This window comes from Lynx rufus, unplaced genomic scaffold, assembly GCF_022079265.1.
Source record: "Lynx rufus isolate CCGP_SWC_20201006 ecotype Redwood Valley unplaced genomic scaffold, mLynRuf1.p SCAF_18, whole genome shotgun sequence".
Taxonomy (NCBI): Eukaryota; Metazoa; Chordata; class Mammalia; order Carnivora; family Felidae; genus Lynx; species Lynx rufus.
Genome location: NW_025814832.1, coordinates 9,800,148 through 9,819,390, shown reverse-complemented (window position 1 = coordinate 9,819,390; position 19,243 = coordinate 9,800,148). Strand labels below are relative to the sequence as shown.

The 19,243-nt window shown below is 49.1% G+C and overlaps 1 protein-coding gene across 1 annotated transcript; it reads left to right on the top strand.

Moving 5' to 3' along the window:
* Positions 1-1,174: 1,174 nt before the first annotated feature.
* RAD51D (RAD51 paralog D) lies at positions 1,175-17,586 on the top strand. The gene is made up of 10 exons (XM_047080827.1): positions 1,175-1,404; positions 1,736-1,797; positions 2,013-2,131; positions 9,130-9,211; positions 9,442-9,576; positions 10,081-10,176; positions 13,544-13,634; positions 13,756-13,826; positions 16,022-16,186; positions 16,330-17,586. Exons 1-10 carry the CDS (start codon positions 1,323-1,325, stop codon positions 16,411-16,413), a joined length of 987 nt encoding a protein of 328 aa, XP_046936783.1. The 5' UTR covers positions 1,175-1,322; the 3' UTR covers positions 16,414-17,586.
* The last annotated feature ends 1,657 nt before the right edge of the window (positions 17,587-19,243 follow it).

The following is a 19,243-nucleotide window of genomic DNA, read 5'->3' as shown; positions in this document are numbered from 1 at the left end:
GAGCTGCTCTGGGAAGAAGGAGCAGGTGGTAAGAGAAAGGCTCCCGGGGGCAGGTGGGAGTCGGCGGGGGCCCTGGGAGACAGGCAGCACTGAAATGGGTCTCTGGGAGGGGGAGTTTGTCTCCAGAATGCTGAGGCTCTATATCCAGAAATCCTGGGCAGCAAACCCCAACTATGTCAGTAGGCACAGGGAAAGTCCAGATGGCTCATGGGGTTCACAGCCCACATACAGCCAGGTTTTGCTGCTAGAACTCTAAATGTGCCACATCCTCACCCTGAGCGTCTCTGTGTGTTGCGTGACAACGGTGGATGCTGCACAGGGATACAAATATGGGCCAGACATGTTTCTGTTCTCAAGGAAACCACCTTACCGTAGGAAAACCGACACATAACTCCGGGAGTGGTTAGAGTGGCTTTGTACTCACATGTGGATTTGTCCACTCTAAGTCCCGCTCTGCACCTACAGGTTGTGTAAACCTTTGGCAAGTGACTTCACCTCGCTGGGCCTCAGTTTCCTCCTCTGGAAGATGGGGATAAAAACAGCAGCCGCCTTATTGGATTGTGAGGAGTTGTAAAGTTGTTTTATGTTTCCCAGAGGACGAGGCAAAGCAAAGGACATTTAAAAACGCCAAATCATATCTTCTGTGTTCCAAATCATCAGGGTTTTTGTTGTTAATTCATCCCCCAAAAGAGAAAGTGTTGTTTCAAAAACAGAGCCGCAGATGCCCTCTCTGCTGCTTCTGAGCACCTACCATAGAAATCTGTAATTACCCGGTATCTTGGACTCCTCTTCACTGTCCTCCCCACTAACACGTAGGTGCCTGAGGGTAGGGATGGTCCGTCGGGTCGAACTCCGCGGCCCAGCGTTTAGAACAGAAGCCGACGCCCGGGGGCGCGCAGCACGACCCGCGCGCGCGCCCCCGGAGGCGGGTGGAGGCATGTGCGGGCGCGGGGCGTGGCGGGCGGAGAGCGGGTCCAGTAGGCAGCGCGCGGCGGGCGCCGGGGAGCACGGGGGTGGAGCGTCGTGGGGCGGAGGACTGGGGACTGGGGACTGGGGGCCGGCTCCCGCCCCAACCGCCCTGTCGCCGCACGGCCAGCAGATGGCGCTGCAAGCCAGGTCCTGGCGCCTGGAAGGCGGAAGCGCGGCGTGGCGCGAGCAGCTGGGCTGAGGCGCGGAGACCCGGTGGGGCGCGCCCCCTCCGCGCTGCCGCCTTGCGCCCCTTCTCGAGCAGGGTGCCGCCGGGCGAAGGGAGAGGGCCCCGCGGAGGCCCGCGGGACGACCAGCCCCGAGCCCGGCGTTACCCGGACCGACCCCCAGGGAACATGGGCGTTCTCAGGGCCGGGCTGTGCCCGGGCCTCACCCAGGACACAGTCCAGCTTCTGAGGAGCCGCGGGATCAAGACAGGTGACCGCGTGCGCGCCACCCAGCTGGGCACAGCGCGGACTAGGCGTACCCGGGAGGGGTCCTCCCCGCACCCCTGTGCTCTGCCTCGCACCGCTCTGCAGAGCCTCGGGAAGGCGGGAGTGGGGCCAACCGAGCCCCTGGGGAGGGCAGAACCCCTACTGGGTGCCAGGAGCCCCGCCAGGCCCCACGGCTCTGTGCTGTCACGTAGGCCGCCTGGGACTGCCTGCCCCGGGGTAGAACCGTCACCTCGCTTTACAGAAGAGGAAAAGCCACGTGTGGGAAGCCCGGCGCCTCCCTTCCTGCCAATCAACCACGTGTGCTTTGTTTTCAGTGGTGGACCTGGTTTCTGCAGACCTGGAGGATGTAGCCCAGAAGTGTGGCTTGTCTTACAAGGTGAGCTATCTCCACGCTACAAACTTGGGTGTTTCTAAATGCTCAACCCTGAGTCAAAGGAGCAAAGGGCTCCCAGAGATTGATAACTGGGGTGGCAGCAGCGTATGAGACCCTGGGATGCCCCCTCCCTTGGCGGGTCATTGCTGTGTGCTCCGGGCTGCTTTGGGTTGAAGCGATCCTGGCCCCATCTTGAGTTAACCCCGCCCCTTTCTTAGGCCCTGGTTGCCCTGAGAAGGGTGCTGCTGGCTCAGTTCTCAGCTTTCCCCTTCAATGGCGCTGATCTGTACGAGGAACTAAAGACCTCCACAGCTATCCTGTCCACTGGCATCGGAAGGTTTGTATTTGGGGAAGAAGGTGAGAGGCTGGAGGACCGGGCTGCCTCCGGTACCGCCTTTCACTCTTGAATCTAGAGAGAGCAGGGTTTTTCAAGCTGTGATGAGGGCAGCATGGGCAGATGGCCAGGACTTCTGAGTTGTCTTACCTTATGACAGGGTTTCTTGACTTCGCACTTCTAATATTTTGGGATTTGTAATTATTTGCCCCAGGGCGGGGGGTGGGGGAGTGTCTGTCCTGTGCATTATAGGATTTTGGGCAGCATCTCTGGCCTCTATTCAATAGATAACAGTGGTACCTCCCTTCTCCCCATGTTGTGACAATCAAAAATGTCTCCAGATGTTGCCAAATGACCCCTGTGGGGGCACAATTGCTTCTGGTTGAGAACCACTATCCTATCACACAAAATGTTAGTATTTCATTATTATTCAGCAGATCAAAGCAGTTCTTCTCTGGCCCTGCTTCCCATTTCACTGAAGGACAGGGCAAGGAGCAGATGAGTAGCTCAGTCGGTTGAACGTCTAACTTCGGCTCAGGTCATGATCTCACTATCTGTGAGTTCAAGCCCCACATCAGGATTTCTGCTGTAAGTGCAGAGCCTGCTTCAGATCCTCTGTCCCCCTCTCTCTCTGCCCCCTCTCTCACTTGTGCTCTGTCTCTCAAAGATAAGTAAAATAAAAAGGATAGGGCGAGAGAACATGGCAAGACTGACACTCATTGAGTGCCTCCTGCGTGCCAGCCACTGACATTAGGTTATGTAATCTCTTCAGTGACCTTGTGAGTTAGTGATGATTAAGCAAGCTTGAGTTTAGCCCTAGAGATTGAGGGGCGTGGAGTGGTGGGAAAAGCCCTGAGACACTTGATGGGAGCCAGGTGTGTGCCCCATACCCTGCAGCAAGAGGAGCCAAGGGAGCTTCCATGGAGGAGTAGTTATATTCTGCTGCGTGGTCTTGGAAGGGAAAGAGTTGGAAGACCACAGCCAGTTTCTGGCCGAGGGAGTCTGACCTATTTCCTGGCCTGTTCGTGCAGAATTTGATGAGGAATTCTGCCACCAGAAAGGTCTCTGGATTGGTTTGGCCCTTGCTGTTTTCCTAACACGTTGTCTTGGCAAGATTCATACAGCATGGTGCTTGTACCTCCTGGTTGGCGATCTGAGTCTCTTACCCCTCAAGCACCGACTGCATGCCTACTAGGTGCCAGATACATGCGGATTATAGGTGTTCCAGTATGGCGCGGCTCCTGCACTTAATGAATGTGGGGTCTAGTGGGTAGATAGGAGAGCAGGTGAACAGAAGAGAGGTGTACGCATGTGTGGAGGCAGCATAAGGAGGGAGCGATTCACCGGAAGCAGACCTGGCCTCTGGGCTTAGAGAGCTTAGAAAAGCAACATGGGCAGAGGAAGCGTTTAGGGAGAAGTCAAGTCATAAATGGTCAGGACTGTGGCTGCAGTGGGGTGTTGTAAAGGAGATCAGAGGGGCACCTGGGTGGCTCAGTCGGTTAAGCATCCGACTTCGGCTCAGGTCATGATCTCGCCGTCTGTGAGTTCGAGCCCCGCGTCGGGCTCTGTGCTGACAGCTCGGAGCCCGGAGCCTGCTTCGGATTCTGTGTCTCCTTCTCTCTCTGCCCCTTCCCCACTTGTGCTCTGTCTCTCTATATCAAAAATAAATAAATATAAAAAAAAATTTTTTTTTTTTAAAGAAAAGGAAATCAGAGTGGTTCTGGAAAGTTCTGAGGCGGAGGCAGGCTGTGGGCATTGAGGAACGTATGGGCCTTCTCTGAGTGCCTACCAAGAACCTGGCACCATGCTAGCACTCCACAGTACATTATTTCCTTTGTTCTCCACGACCACCAATGGACACATCACAGGTAAAACCACCATTGGCTAGATGAAGAGACCGGAACTCCGGTTAAGTGACGTGGGCAAGTTCGCACAACTAATAAGTGGCCCTTGAGGCCGTACCTGTCACACTTCTGACTCGGACTGCTCTGTCCTGTTGCCTGCCTCCAGGAGGGAGGCTGTGATGTGAAAGTGAGCTGTGGGCACGGAGGCAGAGGTGTGCAGGGTGGACCGGACTAGGGAGGCTCACAGGAGAGAGGCCAAGACCGAGATAGTAGCGGTGGAGTGCGTGAGTCCCATCGAGAGCAGGTGACAGCAGGAGATGCATTGAAAAGATGCGCAACAGGCCTTGCTACCTGGTGGGATGTGGCTGTGAGGAATCAGATGATATGCTGGGTTTCTGCCCTCCTCACAATGTTCTCTGGACAGTTAACGATGGATGTAACTTTTAAAAGGGAGGCGGGGAGTTCTGTTGTCACGCTGAGGAAATGCTTCATTAACCCAAATTAAATGAGTTTCTTTGTTGTAGGCCATCTCAGAGCCTGATGTGCAATGTCAGTCTTTACAAGGACAATAGAGAGTGAAGTGGGGGGTGCCTGGGTGGCGCAGTCGGTTAAGCGTCCGACTTCAGCCAGGTCACGATCTCGCGGTCCGTGAGTTCGAGCCCCGCATCGGGCTCTGGGCTGATGGCTCAGAGCCTGGAGCCTGTTTCCGATTCTGTGTCTCCCTCTCTCTCTGCCCCTCCCCCGTTCATGCTCTGTCTCTCTCTGTCCCAAAAATAAATAAACGTTGAAAAAAAAAATTAAAAAAAAAAAAAAAAGAGAGTGAAGTGGACCTTGTGAGAAGCTGTATTGACTGGGGGAGACAGGTGATTCCCTGAAGGCTGGTCTCTCTGTATCTCTGTATCTCCAAGGCTGGAGCTAGGTCTCTCTGTGTCTCTGTATCTCCCTCGTTTTAGAGTAAGACCTTCAGGAAATGGTGAGGTACTTAGGTCATGTTGGAATGAACGGCCGGAAAAGAAAAGACTAAAAGCCAATCCCAAGGGAAAGGGGGAGGCTAACTCCCAGAAATCACTCGGATTCAAAGCAAGTCGTAAGAGCAGGGTGTGCTTCTGCTGCACCAGGCAGGCGGGGCGAGGTGTCTTTCTCTGATGTCGCATGCCCCGAGTTAGAAGTGCTCGGTAGGAGAGTCCTGTGGGCAGTAGGAGGCATGAAATGAAAACACAGGAACACAGCTAAGAAGTCAGTGGAGAGGGGGATTTGAGAATTCCTTATGCAGCATGGTCCTCGTGGCCAAGAATGAGGTTGATTCTTGTCTGGAGAGTCAGTACCAGTGGTTTAGCCCAGGCTACATGTTAGAATCAAATGGGAGGTTAAGAAAAATTCTGACTTAATTACTCTAGGTCAGTGGGTCCCACACATGTCTGGGCATTAGAATCACTTGGGGAATCTTTAAACATTCCAAAGCCCATGCCTCCTGCAGACCAATTAAATCACATTCTCTGGGGATGGGACACAGGCATCAGTAGGTTTTGTTTTTTTTTTTTTTTTTAACACTTTTTGTTTTTTAATGTCTATTTATTTTTGAGAGAGAGAGACACAGAGCACGAGCGGGGGAGGGGGAGAGGGAGAGGGAGACATAGAATAGGAAGCAGGCTCCAGGCTCCGCGTTGTCAGCACAGAGCCCGACTTGGGGCTCGAACTCCTAAACTGCGAGATCATGACCCGAGCTGAAGTCAGATGCTCAACCAACTGAGCCACCCAGCTGCCCTAGGCATCAGTCGTTTTTGAAGTTCCCAGGTGATTCCACTGTGCGGACAAGTCTGGGAACTGCTGACAGAGGCCTCTTTTTCAAAACTCCTCTGGAGACTTTAATATGCAGGCAGGATTGAGAATCACTAGTCTAGCCTAGTGGTTTTCAAACATGCGCACGCATCCAGATCACCTAGAGGCCTTGTTGAAATCAGATACAGTCTCCAGTTTCTGATGCAGCGGATGTGGGGCAGGGCCTGAGAATTTGCATTACACACCAGTTCCCAGGTGACCCTGTTGCTGCTGGTCTGGGGACCATCCCAGGAGAACCACTGCCGCTGCTGTGATGGAGCTAGGGATTGTCTGGTCCCAGCGGGAGAAGCCACAGGCTACTGGAGTGGTGATAAGAGCGTTTTGACTGGCAGGGACGTGTGCCTATAATCATGGAGTCCTTGGAATCGAAATAGATGGGGTATTTACTGAGGTGATGCTTGGAGTACACAGGAGGGTCAGGGGAGGTCTTCCAGAACCTCTGCAGAGTACTGGGGCCTGGGAAGGGGTTTGCAGGGCTGGGAAAGGGATGCATGAGGTCAGGACATGGAGCCATTAGTATGGGCTGTGGTGTAGATAGAGAAGCTTCAGCCCACAGGTCGGGCAGGGAGTGGAAAGTGGTTAGTGACCTGTTTCATCGTGGTTCAAGGACAGGATGTGGATTAGGAATTGGCTGTGTCTTGAGTTTATCCCAAGGCTTCTGCAGCCAGGGTTTTGGCAATATAGGAACTAATTGGTACTTTTCTATCACTTGCTTCTCTGGGAACATTCATTGTTCATCTCCTGTGTTTCTGGCACTATGCCAGTGTCGGAGCCTAGTCCTTGCCCGTGGGTGCTCTGGGCCAAATGGGGAAGACAGACAAAAACAAGCACATAGAAAATAATTACCAGCTCCTAGAACTGAGTGAGTTCAGCAAGGCCTCAGGATACAAGATCAGCACATAAAAATCAATTGCATTTCTGTATACTGAAAATGAACATGTGGAATTGGAAAATTAAAACATAATACCATTTACACTTGCCCCAAAGAAAATGGGTCTAAATCTAACAAAGCAGGTATGGGAGCTGTATGCTGACAATTCAAACTTGCTGATGAAAGAAATGAAAGATGACCCAAATAAATAGAGAGACCCACTATATTTGTGGATTAGCAGAGTAAAGATGGCAATTCTCCACAAACTGCCCTAAAAACTTCATGCAGTTCTTACCAAAGTCCCAGTGGATTTTTTTTGATGGTAGAGATAAGGCTTATTCTAACAATTAAACAGAAAAGCTAATGATGTAGGATCACTAAAACAATTTTAAAAAAGGATAAAGTTGGAGGAATCAGTCTGTCACATGCTAAGGCTTACTATAAAGCAGTAATCAAGACTGGTGTGGTATTGGCCACGCAAAAGACACAGATCAGTGGAGTGGCGTAGAGAACCTAGCAGTACACTCACAGATATAGCCAACTGATTGTTGACAAAGGTCCAAAAACACTTCAGTGGAGGAAGGATATAATCTTTCAACAATGGTGCTGGAGCTGGTGGGCATCATGGGGTAATAAGTATCCCTAAACCCCTCATCTCACACAAAAATTGAAAATGGATCATGGACTTAAATGTACAACTGTCAAGCTTTTATCTGTATTTTTATTTTTCAAGATGTTATTTAAAGTAATCTCCGCGCTGTACGTGGGACTCAAACTCACAACCCCTAGATCAAGAGTTGCACCCTCCAACTGAGCCAGCCAGGTGCCCTAAGACTGTCAAGGTTTTAGAACAAAATATAGAAAATCTCTGGAACTAGGGCTAGGCAAAGGTTCTTGGATGTGACACCAAACGTGTGATCAATTAAAAAAAGATAAAATTTTTAATCAAAAAAATAAAAATAAAAACTAGTCAAAATTTAAAACTTCTGCCCTGCAAAAGAGGACAAAAAGACAAGCTATAGACTGGACACAGTATTTGCAAGCCACATATTCAACAAAGGACTTGCATCTAGATGTCTTTTTGTCCTCTTAGTAAAATTAATATATGCTTACCACACAACCCAGAAGTTGTATTCTTTTTTTTTTTTTACATTTTATTTTTAAGTAATCTTTGTACCCAACGTGAGGCTTGAACTTACAACCCCAAGATCAAGAGTTGCATGCTCTACTGAGTCAGCCAAGCACCCACTAGGAGTTCTATTCTTTTTTTTTTTTTAACGTTTGTTTATTTTTGAGAGAGGCAGAGTGCGAGTGGGGGAGGGACAGAGAGAGAGAGGGAGACACAGAATCCGAAGCAGGTTCCAGGCTCTGAGCTGTCCGCACAGAGCCCGATGTGGGGATTGAACTCACGAACTATGAGATCATGACCCGAGCCAAAGTCGGACGCCCAACCGACTGAGCCACCCAGGCGCCCCAGGAGTTCTATTCTTACACATTTATTCCAGAGAAACAAAAACAGGTTTACACAAAAACCTGTACACAAATGTTCATAGCAGTTTGATTCATAATTGCCCCAAAGTGGAAACAGCTAGAACAGACTTCAATGGGTGGGTGGTTAAACACACTTGGTACATCCTTACCATGGGCTCCTTCTCAGCAATGAAAAGAAACGGCTATGGATACAACAACTTGGATGGATCTTAAGGGAATGATGCTGAGCAAAAGAAACCAGCCACAATGGCTGCATACAGTGTGATTCTATGTCCATAACATTCTTGAAACAACACGATAGAGATAAAGAACAGATTGGTGGTTTCCAGGGGTTAGGGGAGTAGGGGTTGAATGGAGGGGTGTGGCTATAAAAGGGTGGCTATAAAGGGAGCCTTATAGTGATGGAGACATTCTGTGTCTTGATTGTGGTGGTTGCATAAGCCACGTGTGATACGATTCCATAGAACTGTACGCGCACACACATAACACGGGATATCTGGATAAGCTCTGCAGATTGCACTAGGGTCGCCTGGCGATGTTGTACTGTGGTACAGTGTATCTTACAGTGCAGGAGGCTGCCGTTAGGGACAGTGAGGCGAAGGGTACGTGCAACACCCCTGTACGATTTTTTTTGTGCAACTTCCTAATGAATCTATAATTATTTCAGAGTTTAAAGGAAACCCACAAGGGACTGAGATTCAGATCAGGAAGGAGGACCTTTTGATGGGGCGGCGGAGACCTCTGTGGGGAGTGATCTTTAGGCTGAGAGTGAACAGATGAGGAGGGCCCCAAGCAGGGTCTTGTAGCCGTGCCCTCTTTCCCCAGAGATGTTCAGATCGTCTGGGCAAAACCAGTGCTGGGAAGGAATGTCTTCCTTTTCTTCTTGGTTCCTACTCCCCTCTGTTCCCTCCAGTCCCCTGGGTTGATTCTCATCCTTCCTCCTCTTCTTTCATCAGCCTAGACAAACTGCTTGATGCTGGTCTCTACACTGGAGAAGTGACTGAAATTGTAGGAGGCCCAGGTAGCGGCAAAACCCAGGTACATGTGCGGCCAGCAGCCAGGAGGACAAGGGGAGGTGGGTGCATAGCTCCGTATCCCTGAGGGAGCTTCTGCCAATGTGCTTGTGACTCAGAACTTGGAAGAGAGAGGATGGGTGATGAGGAGTGGGGCTTGAACTTGGCTCGATTGTGTCACTGGGCTTTGGACAGGATTTGGTGGGGAGTTCTCATTTTGGGGGCTCAAGTTCTCCCAATGCCTTGTCTTTTCAGGTATGTCTTTGTGTGGCTGCAAATGTGGCCTATGGCTTGCAGCAGAATGTTGTATACGTTGATTCCAATGGAGGACTGACAGCCTCCCGCCTCCTCCAGCTGCTTCAGGCTAGAACCCCAGATGAGGAGGAGCAGGTAAGGGGTAGGAGGGTTGAGTTCCTTTGGGGTTCTGACACAGAAAGACCCAAGTATCCCTTATACTGCAAGAATTATGGCCATTTGGATTAATTGTCATTTCTATTAATACTTCCTGTACTCTTCAAGCTTCCCCTGTTATGACATTTTCCTAGCTGGGATGCTACCGCACTGATCTTCCAGGTAATCCAACCCTTGTGCACCCTAAGTCATGGCTGGCAAACACCCAGCATCTGTGTTTCCTTCCCATTGCTTGCCCTCAGCAGACGTTCCTAACCAGATCTGCCAGTCGTACTTCCCCGACTGCACTCTGACTTGGCTTTGTAGGTCAGCACGGCAACCACCAGTGTGAGAACTGGCCCAGTAGACAAAACCCATCTGCCATCTTGGACTTGAGTCCTTATGTCTAGATGCGTCTGCTCAGGTTTAGAATCTCTCTTTAACTTGCTTGATCCCCTGCTCCCTCTTATTGAAAGCCCCTCCCTCTCTTTCCCACCTCTTTAGGCAGGAGCTCTCCAGAGGATCCAGGTGGTTCGTGCGTTTGACATCTTCCAGATGTTGGACGTGTTGCAGGACCTCCGAGGCGCTATGTCCCAGCAGGTGAGCCTGCTGTTCTGTCCCTTCCTGCTTCACCCAGCTTGCCAGGGCGATCTGTATGTGGGCAGGTGCCCTACGACAGACTGTTTGGAAATGCAGATGTGCAATCTGGTGACTCCAGCTGTGCATGCCACTTCCAGGATGGGACTCCTGAGTGCTAAATCCATTCCTGAGTACCTCATTGTTTACATGCCCATCTTTCCCGCTAAACAGTAAGACCCTTGAGTGCAAGGATCATGTCATACTCATTTCTGCATTCATTCCCCCACAGGATCAGCTAGGATTACTTTCAGCTGCAAGTGATAGAGTCTGCCTGACAGACACGTGAACCTTGAGGACATTTAATTATCTCACATGAGTCTGGAGGTTGGCTGGTCCACAGTATCAGGGCTCTAGGTTGGTGTGTCTGATTCTCTTGCTCTTTCCCCTCATGATTGCAAAGTGGCTGCTATAGCTCTAAGCCTTATGTCTTCACACATCAACCCCGGTGTTCAGGGCAGTAATAGATGGCCCCTTTTCTGCACTTCTCTCCTTTTATCAGGAAAGAAAAATCTGTCTTCAGAAGCCACTAGTAGACTTTGCTTTACATCTAGTTGGCCAAAACAGAGTTTTATGTGTATCTCAGACTAGGAGTTGGGCCCACTTTCCATGATGTCAGGAGATTTCTGCCCAGTACCTGAAAACCTTCAGAATCCTGTTAACAAGGAAGAGGAGTTTAGAATGGCATTTGGATTGGTACTGCACTATACTTGCCTAGGTACTTAGGATTTGGTGCACTGATTTATGAGCTACTAGATTTAGAAAGACATCTTAGAATAGCTCAATTCATTAAAAAAAGAAAAAAAAAGAATAGCTCAATTCATGTTAAACTCTGACCCCAAAGCATAACATGTGCATGTAAAGTAAATCATTTTTACAAACTTCAGAATGTACTGAACAGATACTTGCCATAGGAGCCATTGCTGATTATGACCCATGTGTGTTGAGACATGAAGTCAAGTAGCCTTGATCTAATCCAACCCTCTGTTTCTAGAGATGAGAGTGAGGGCCAGAGAAGTTTAGTAAGTTATTTATAGTCACCACATAATAAGGATAAGAACTAAGCGAATAACCCAAATCTCTCAACTCCCAAGTCAAATGACTGTATTTTTTACTGGAAGACCATTATGATAGTATGTATCCTATTATTGTATAACAAATTACATAAATTTAATGACTTAAAACAACACATGTTTACTACCTCACAATTTCTATGGGTCAGGAGTCTGGCACAGTTAGCTGGGGCCTTTGCTTAGGATCTCAGTAGTCTGTAATCAAGATGGCAGCTGGGCTGTGTTCTTATCTGGAGGCTCAACTGGGGGAGAATCCACTTACAAGTTCACTCAGGTTGTTGTCAGAATTCATTTCCTAGTGGGGTCCAGTTTCTTGCTGGCACACTGCCCCCTGTTGTCTGCCATGTGGCCCTTTCCATAAGCAGTTCATAGCATGACCACTTGCTTTCAAGATAGCACAAGAATGAGAGCAACACGCAGTCTCATATAACATAATGTAATCTTGGGAGTGATGTTTCATTACCTTTGCCGTATAACGTAGCCTAGACAAGAGAGTAACATTCCAACACCTTTGACACTGTATTAGTCAGAAACAAGCCATAAGACTCACCCGTAGTTGGGGGAAGGGGATTATATGAGAGCTTGTACACCTGGAGGTGGGGGTCAAGGGGCTGCTTTAGGTTTTGTCTGCCATGGATGACAGTTGTGAGAGCCTGGCTGTCCCCATTTTAGCCAGAGATTTCAACCTGCTCTCCCAGAGTGAGGAAGAGTTAAGCTGATTTCAGCTTTAGCTTCTCTTCTGCCGTCTTCTCTTAGACAAGCTGATGGCCGAGAGTCAGAAACTGGAAGATGAACGAAGACATGCAAAAGACAGGCCAGATAATGCTGAATATCCAAGATCTGGTCGGCATGAAGTGAGAAAGAAAGCTGTAGAAACAGAATCAGCAAATGACTTGGATATAAGGAGTAAGGGAGGTTAGGTCCAAGATGCTAATGCTTGTGTAAAGACAAAAGTTTATGGTTTTAACAGATGGCTGTCTATATAGTCTATATTTAGAACCACTTCAGATGCGGAAGATGAGGCCCTAGAGGCATGATGATCTGGAAAGAGACAGTGAAGTAAATAGAAGGCTAACCCTTCAGCACAGGAAGTTAGGAATTTGGGGAGTAGGAAGGAGAGGGAGAAGAGGGACCTGAAAAGATGGTGGGGGGCTGGCCATCAGGAGAAGGATGGCTGCTAAGAAAATTCAGGACTGGAGCACCTGGCTGGCTCAGTCAGTAGAGCATGTAACTCTTGATCTCAAGGTTGTGAGTTCGAGCCACACGTTGGGTATAGAGATTACTTAAAAATAAAATCTTAAGGAGTGCCTGGGTGGCTCAGTCAGTTAAGCATCTGACTCCTGGTTTCGGCTCAGGTCGTGATCTCACAGCTCGCGGGACTGAGCCCCACATCAGGGTCTGCACTGACAATGCTGAGCCTGCTTGGGATTCTCTCTGTCCTCTCTCTCTGCCCCTCCCCTACTCATGCACTCTTTCTCTCTCTCTCAAAATAAGCAAATACACTTAAAAAATATAGTAAAATCTTAAGGGGTGCCTGGGTGGGTCAGTCGATTGAGCATTCAGCTCTTGATTTCGTCTTGGCTTGTGATCCCAGGGTCGTGGGATCGAGCCCTGAGTTGCGCTCCACATGAGCATGGAACTTGCTTAAGATTCTCTCGGGGTACCTGGGTGGCTCAGGCAGTTAAGCACCCTACTCTTGATTTTGGCTTAGGTCATGATCTCACAGTTTGTGAGATCAAACCCTGTGTGGGGCTCCGTGCTGACAGCTGGGAGCCTGCTTGGGATTCTGTCTGTCCGTCTCTCTCTCTGCCTCTCCCCTGTTCTCATGCTTTCTCTCAAAAGAAATAAACATTAAAAAAAAGAAAGATTCTCTCTCTTCCCTCCTCTGCTTATCCCCCTCGCACGTGTGTGTATGTGCTCTCTAAAAAATAAGATAAAATAAAATAAAATCCTAAAAAAAGAAAAAGAAAATTCATGGCTAGGGCTATAGAACTTGGAACAGGGATTTCACAAATATATTTTGGTATATCTGTGATGTCCTTTGATTTAAAACCTCTCTCTCCACCCAAGTCTTCAGTAAAATCTCTCATACCTACATAGGAGGTGGGGTGGGGGGACTGAAAGTCCGTGAAACCTGCACAGCTAATATTTGGGGTTGGGGAACTTACTTCTTACCAGTTCCGGATAGAGGAGCAATCTTGTCCTGTAATGGACACCCCCTAGAGACTAACTGGTTCATGGCACCTGCTTCTCCCCAGGTGAGCAGTGCCTCAGCGACTGTGAAGGTGGTGGTTGTGGACTCAGTCACTGCCGTGGTCTCCCCACTTCTGGGAGGTCAGCAGAGGGAAGGTAAGAGGTGTGGCAGAGCCCACAGTCCGGGACATGACCTTGCCTCCCAGCTCTGAAATCCAGTCCCCATCCAGCCTAGTCCCGGGTGCCCTGCTGCCCTCGCCCTTTGCTTCTCTTCCAGGTTTGGCCTTGATGATGCAGCTGGCTCGAGAGCTGAAGACCCTGGCCCGGGACGTTGGCGTGGCGGTAATGGTGAGGAACTGGGCTTGGCCAGCTTGCTGCTTTTGTGTCTGATCCCAGGGCTTTGCCAAGGGGACACATGAATTCAATTTCTAATTCAGTTTCTAGGCTGTTTACTTCCCTTAAATGGCAACCTCTGAAACCCGAAAGTGGCCCTTTAGGAAAGGGTCCTGGCCCAACTTCCCTGGGTCATCGAGCACTGGATTTTGATGGGATTGGACGTAAATAGCCAAGGGGTCAAGGACAGTCTTGTTTTTCTTTTTACTTTAAGACAGGTTTATTCGGGTATAATTCACACAGAGTAATTCTCTTCTCATTTAAAGTTTGGCTAACAGATACTAATGTATCCAGTCTTGTTACCCTGGCACAATCAAGATCTCGACTATTTTGGTCACCCCAAAAAGGTCACCCAGCCCCAGACAACCACCAATCTGGTTTCTATCTCAATAGTTTTGCCTTTTAAGTCTGCATGCTTCTCATAGGGCAAAATAGTTAAATATAGGAATCAAATTTGCAATAAATCTCCACATCCACAGAAATCATGTTAATATTTTTGTATATCTCCATAGGATCTTTTTTCTCTGCATATATATCTATATGTTTAACCAGCTTTCCAACTAAACTGTAACCTTGTTTAAAAAAAAAAAACTCAGGGCACCTGGGTGGCTCAGTTGATTAAGCGTCTCTTGATTTTAGCTTAGGTCATGATCACACAGTTCGTGGGATCGAGCCCCATATTGGGCTCTGTGCTGACAGTGTGGAGCCTGCTTGGGCTTCTCTTTCTCCCTCTCTCTCTGCTTCTCTCTCTCTCTCATAATAAATAAAAATTTTTTTAAAAAACTCATTCCATTTCCCATGTCTTTAGATGTTTTAAGAATGCCATTTTTAGCAGTTATATATTTTATCTAATACCTAGGTTACAGGGGTCAGCAAAGTTTTCTGTAGAGGGCCAGACAGTAAATAGTTGAGGCTTTATGGCCATACGGTTTGCATCACAATCACTCAACTCTGCCTAGGTAGCATGAGAGCAGCGATAGACAATACTTGAGCAAAAGGGCATGGCTATGTTCCAGTCACATTTGATTTTCAATAACAATTTTGGGCCACATTTGGGTATTAGTTTGCCAGCCCCTCGTATACCATAATGATCTTGGGGCCTGTAGGTCATTCCTGGTTTTCCTCTTATTTTAAGGAAGACGCCAGTGAACAACACGCTGATACCTAAATCTCTTTGCACATTTCATATTATTTCCTCGAACTCCTGAAAGTATATTCCCTGAGTCAGGGTTGCATGCATTTTCTTTTTCTTTTTTTTTTTTTTTTAATGTTTATTTACTTATTTTTGAGAGAAAAGGAGCACACACAAGCAAGGGAGGGGCAGAGGTAGACACAATCTGAAGCAGGCTCCAAGATCTGTGCTGTCAACACAGCACGACGGGGAGCCCGATGGGGCCATGAGACCATGACCTGAGCTGAAGTCAGACACTTAACCAACCGAACCACCCAGGCACCCTGAGGGTGCATGCATTTTTAAATGTGTAGATGCCAACTAATTTCCAGGGAGGTATTCTCATTTCTACACCCACCAGCATGTTCTTGAGTCCCAGGGCCTCCCTCTCCTGACTTTAGAATGCACGTGATCACCTGCTTGTGCCTCTGGCTCAGGCAGTGGGGACTCGGTGACGAATAAGCCACATCCCCTGCCCCTGGTTAGGGTCTGGTCGGGAGAATCTTATTAAGAGGATGCCGTGAGGCTCAGGTCGCCTACCTATGACTATCCTGGGCAGAGTAGAACGGACTGACCAGATTACGACCTCCCTTTCAAAGCTCCCCCAACCTCCCCACACACAGAGGCACTCCCTGACACAAAAGGCTGGGTGGACGTGGTCTCAGGATGCCTGTCTGCTGGGTCGGGGAAGCCCGCCGCTGGCTTCCCTTCAGCAAAGTGCAGACAACACTGCTTTTCCCAGACACATGCCCCATCACCTTCTGTCCAAGTCCAGCCTGAGGCATTGTGATTTAATGGAAAGAGTTGAGCACAAGTGAGGACCCACGGTTCTTAACGCAAGACCTGCTGTTACTAACTTATGGAGCCTTGGGGAAGTCATTTCTCTGTGTGAGGCCTCAGTTTTACCACTTGTAGAATGAAGCAGTAGGAACTGATGTCCTCTACACTTGCATTAAGTCTTTGATGCTTTCTTCCCCAGGTGACCAATCACATGACCCGAGACAGGGACAGTGGGAAGCTCAAACCTGCCCTTGGACGCTCCTGGAGCTTTGTACCGAGCACCCGGATTCTCCTGGACATTGAGGAAGGGGCAGGGATGTCAGGCAGTTGGCGCAGGGCCTATCTGACCAAATCTCCCCGTCTGGTGAGCCAGCCTCAGGGGAAAGCCAGGGATCGGCCCAGATGTCTTATAGAGACATCTTGGATGCTGAGACCCTGCAACCAAAGTGGCCACCGGCTTGGGCTGCTTCACTCAAAAACTTACCCTTCCCTCCTGTCTTCTCCCAGCCAACAGGTTTCCAGGAGATGGTAGACATTGGAACCTGGGGGACTCCAGAGCAGAGCCCCACGTCACAGGGAGATCAGATGTGACTGTTCTACTGATTGGGAAAGGGAGGGCCATCATGGGCCCCCCAACTCTGTGCACAGTAACACCTGCTGTTCACTGCCATCCAGCGCTTGGGATTCCAGTCAAAGCTCTTGGGCTGGACAGAAGAGGCATCTCTGTTTCCGCAGCTTCTCTTTCTGTGGAAACAGAGCTACAGGCGAGAGAGGTGCTGTGGTGGAAGGACCCAGAAATCCATGCCGGTGCCAAGTTTTCTTCCTTGTTTCTATCATGTATGTTTCCAGTGGGAGCTGAGTTCACCCTGGCTTAGGGCATTTCTGAAGAGGCATGCTAGTAACTGAGCAGAACCCTGTGTGTCATCGTTGTGCCTGCACTCCATCCTTACACAGTGACTGAGCCATGAAGCCTCCGGCTTGCCCCCGCTTCTCTCTGTTTTGTTTGTTTTTGTTTGGGGGTTTTTGGCCTCTGTTTTTCCATCCGTGAGATGGAGCTCCCCTAGCCTTGTCTCTGAGGTACTAGGTGGAAGTGCCCTTGTAAATGCAAAACCTTTATCTATGACATGTTCTGAAAAATACAAAGACGAAATTCCCTGAGCCCCAAAGCCACCTAATTTCCCCCCAGAAGGTTGTTTTTCAGTTTCCCCTAGTGAGGTTCCAAAGAACGGTTATTCCTTTTTTCCCTCTTGCCGATTTGGTTTCACACACCTGCGTGCATCACCATGACTAGGTGAGATTGTGAACTCCCTGCAGTCCCAGGGATATAATCTAACAGGAAGGGAGGATGTGACCACAGTGAATCCAGCTACTTGTTTATTATGCACGGTGCCTTGCAGGGCCCCTCTACAGTATAGAGTAGCCAAAGGTGCTGAACCATGGCCTTGCCCATAAACAGACAGAGGAGAATTTGCACAGTAAATACAGCCAGCTGGGAAAATTGATGCTGGCGTAAATAATACATGGCAAATCTAGTCCTTTATGCAGAAATTCATTGCCAGTGGCTCCGAGATGCAATATAATTACCCTTCTCTTCCTGCCAGCTGTACCACAGTCTGGTGCCCTAGTGTATGAAATAACCCCCCTGTCTGTTATTGGCACTGTGGCCATCCATCTGAGGGCTGTAGCCGTGGCTGGGGGGGGGGGGCAGGGGGTGGTGAGGAGGACACCAGGGAAAGAATAATAAAAGGCAAAGTAGAGAAATGATCAGAATTGTTTACTGACTACATTTTTTAAAGGAAGGTCGCCTTTCTTGGTTAGAGAGCCTGTCATGTAATTAATTAGTTGTGTCTTGGCTGCAGGAAAAGGGGGGTCAGAGTTACAGGGGGAAGCTAGGACATTAAGATGATGAACGTAGCCGAGGCAGAAGCAGGAAGCGTGGAGGACCGGGAACGAGCAGCACGCTGGCTCTGGGGTATCTGCCTGAATGAAGACAGGGTTGGTGAGCCTAAGATGAGGGGGAGCCCGGCACTGCTGCTTGCAGAGAGGACCCTGGGAGAAATTAATGTTTGGTATCCTCACACCATGAGGGGCTGGTGCATTTCTGCAACCATAGCAGGGAAAAATACGTTAAGCTAGGAGCTGCAAATCCCTGCTGCTCCTGACATTTGGGCATTTTGAGCCCACAGAGGTAATTTCTGCACAGCGGTCTCCCCAATCACTCAAGGGTTCTTTTTTTTATGGAACTCAGGAGTCCAGGTAGTCACGACCAGCCAGAGAGGGAAACAGGCCCAAAGAGGAGGAGTGATGGTCCCATGGCAGAACAGGAGCGGGCACCCAGGACCCCAGAGACCTTTGGGTCTCCTTGTTACCTTTAGTTTCCCATCTGCATACTTCTCTTCCCCTGGACAATTCACTGCAACTCAGCCATCACCCAGGTGGCCTCACTGGCCACGGGAAGCTGCCCCATTCACTGCTGCTCCAGACCACTTTGTGACATTCCTGCAGGATCCTGCCCCCCCAACCCCCAAGCTTGCTTCCTCCCTGGATCTTGCTCTCAGACCAGGGCTTCACCTCACCCTGCGTGCTGCCACTGCACACTCCATTCTGGGCAGGCTGCACGGTGCGTTGGCTTAGCAGGCTTCGGGCCGGGCTGGCTCTTTTAAAAGCCCAAGTGCCTTTTGCTCCCTTTGCTTATGTGTCTGCTGTGTCAGGTGCACACTCACCCTGACATCCTCCCTTTTTTATGCAGCAAGTATTGTCTAGATAGACATCATAACCCCTCTCTGCCTCTCTTTCTGTTCACTTGTCTGCCCACGAGCTCAAGATCCATTTTAAGAGCCCCCATGTCAATTTTCCTTTTATTCACTCTGCAGTCTGGGAGCTCAGTAATGGTTAACTATATGAATGGGTGGGCTCTAATGCATTTTAAAGATGGCAAATGAGGAACGCAGGGATGTTTTTCTCTAGATCTAGATAGTCATTGATTCCCCAGAGTAGCTTTTTATAGAGCTTTCTACGGAGGATTCTTGTATGTCCTGGGTATGATATTAGAAAAAAATTAATGTTGAGTCCCTACTCCGGGCTGGCACTTGATGACTTTAAGTCAGGCACCTGAGCCCCCAGAGACTCTCAGGCAAAAAAAGGTCCATGTCTCCTTGAGGCTGCTCTCCACTGCAAGTAACAAAACCTGGCCTAAAGAGGCTTAAACAATAAGGACATTATCTCCAGTTACAAGGAGTCCGAGTTTGGCTTGTTCAGTGGCTCAGTGTGAAGGGGTATAAGGCCTCTTTCATTTCTCCACTCTGCCTTCCTTTTGTGTTGGTTTTGTCTTCAAGCTCATTTTCCTCATTAAATTCTGGATGTGGCCATTCTGAGCGTCAATCCAGACATGACAGTATCTACAGGCAGGAACCCGGGCCTT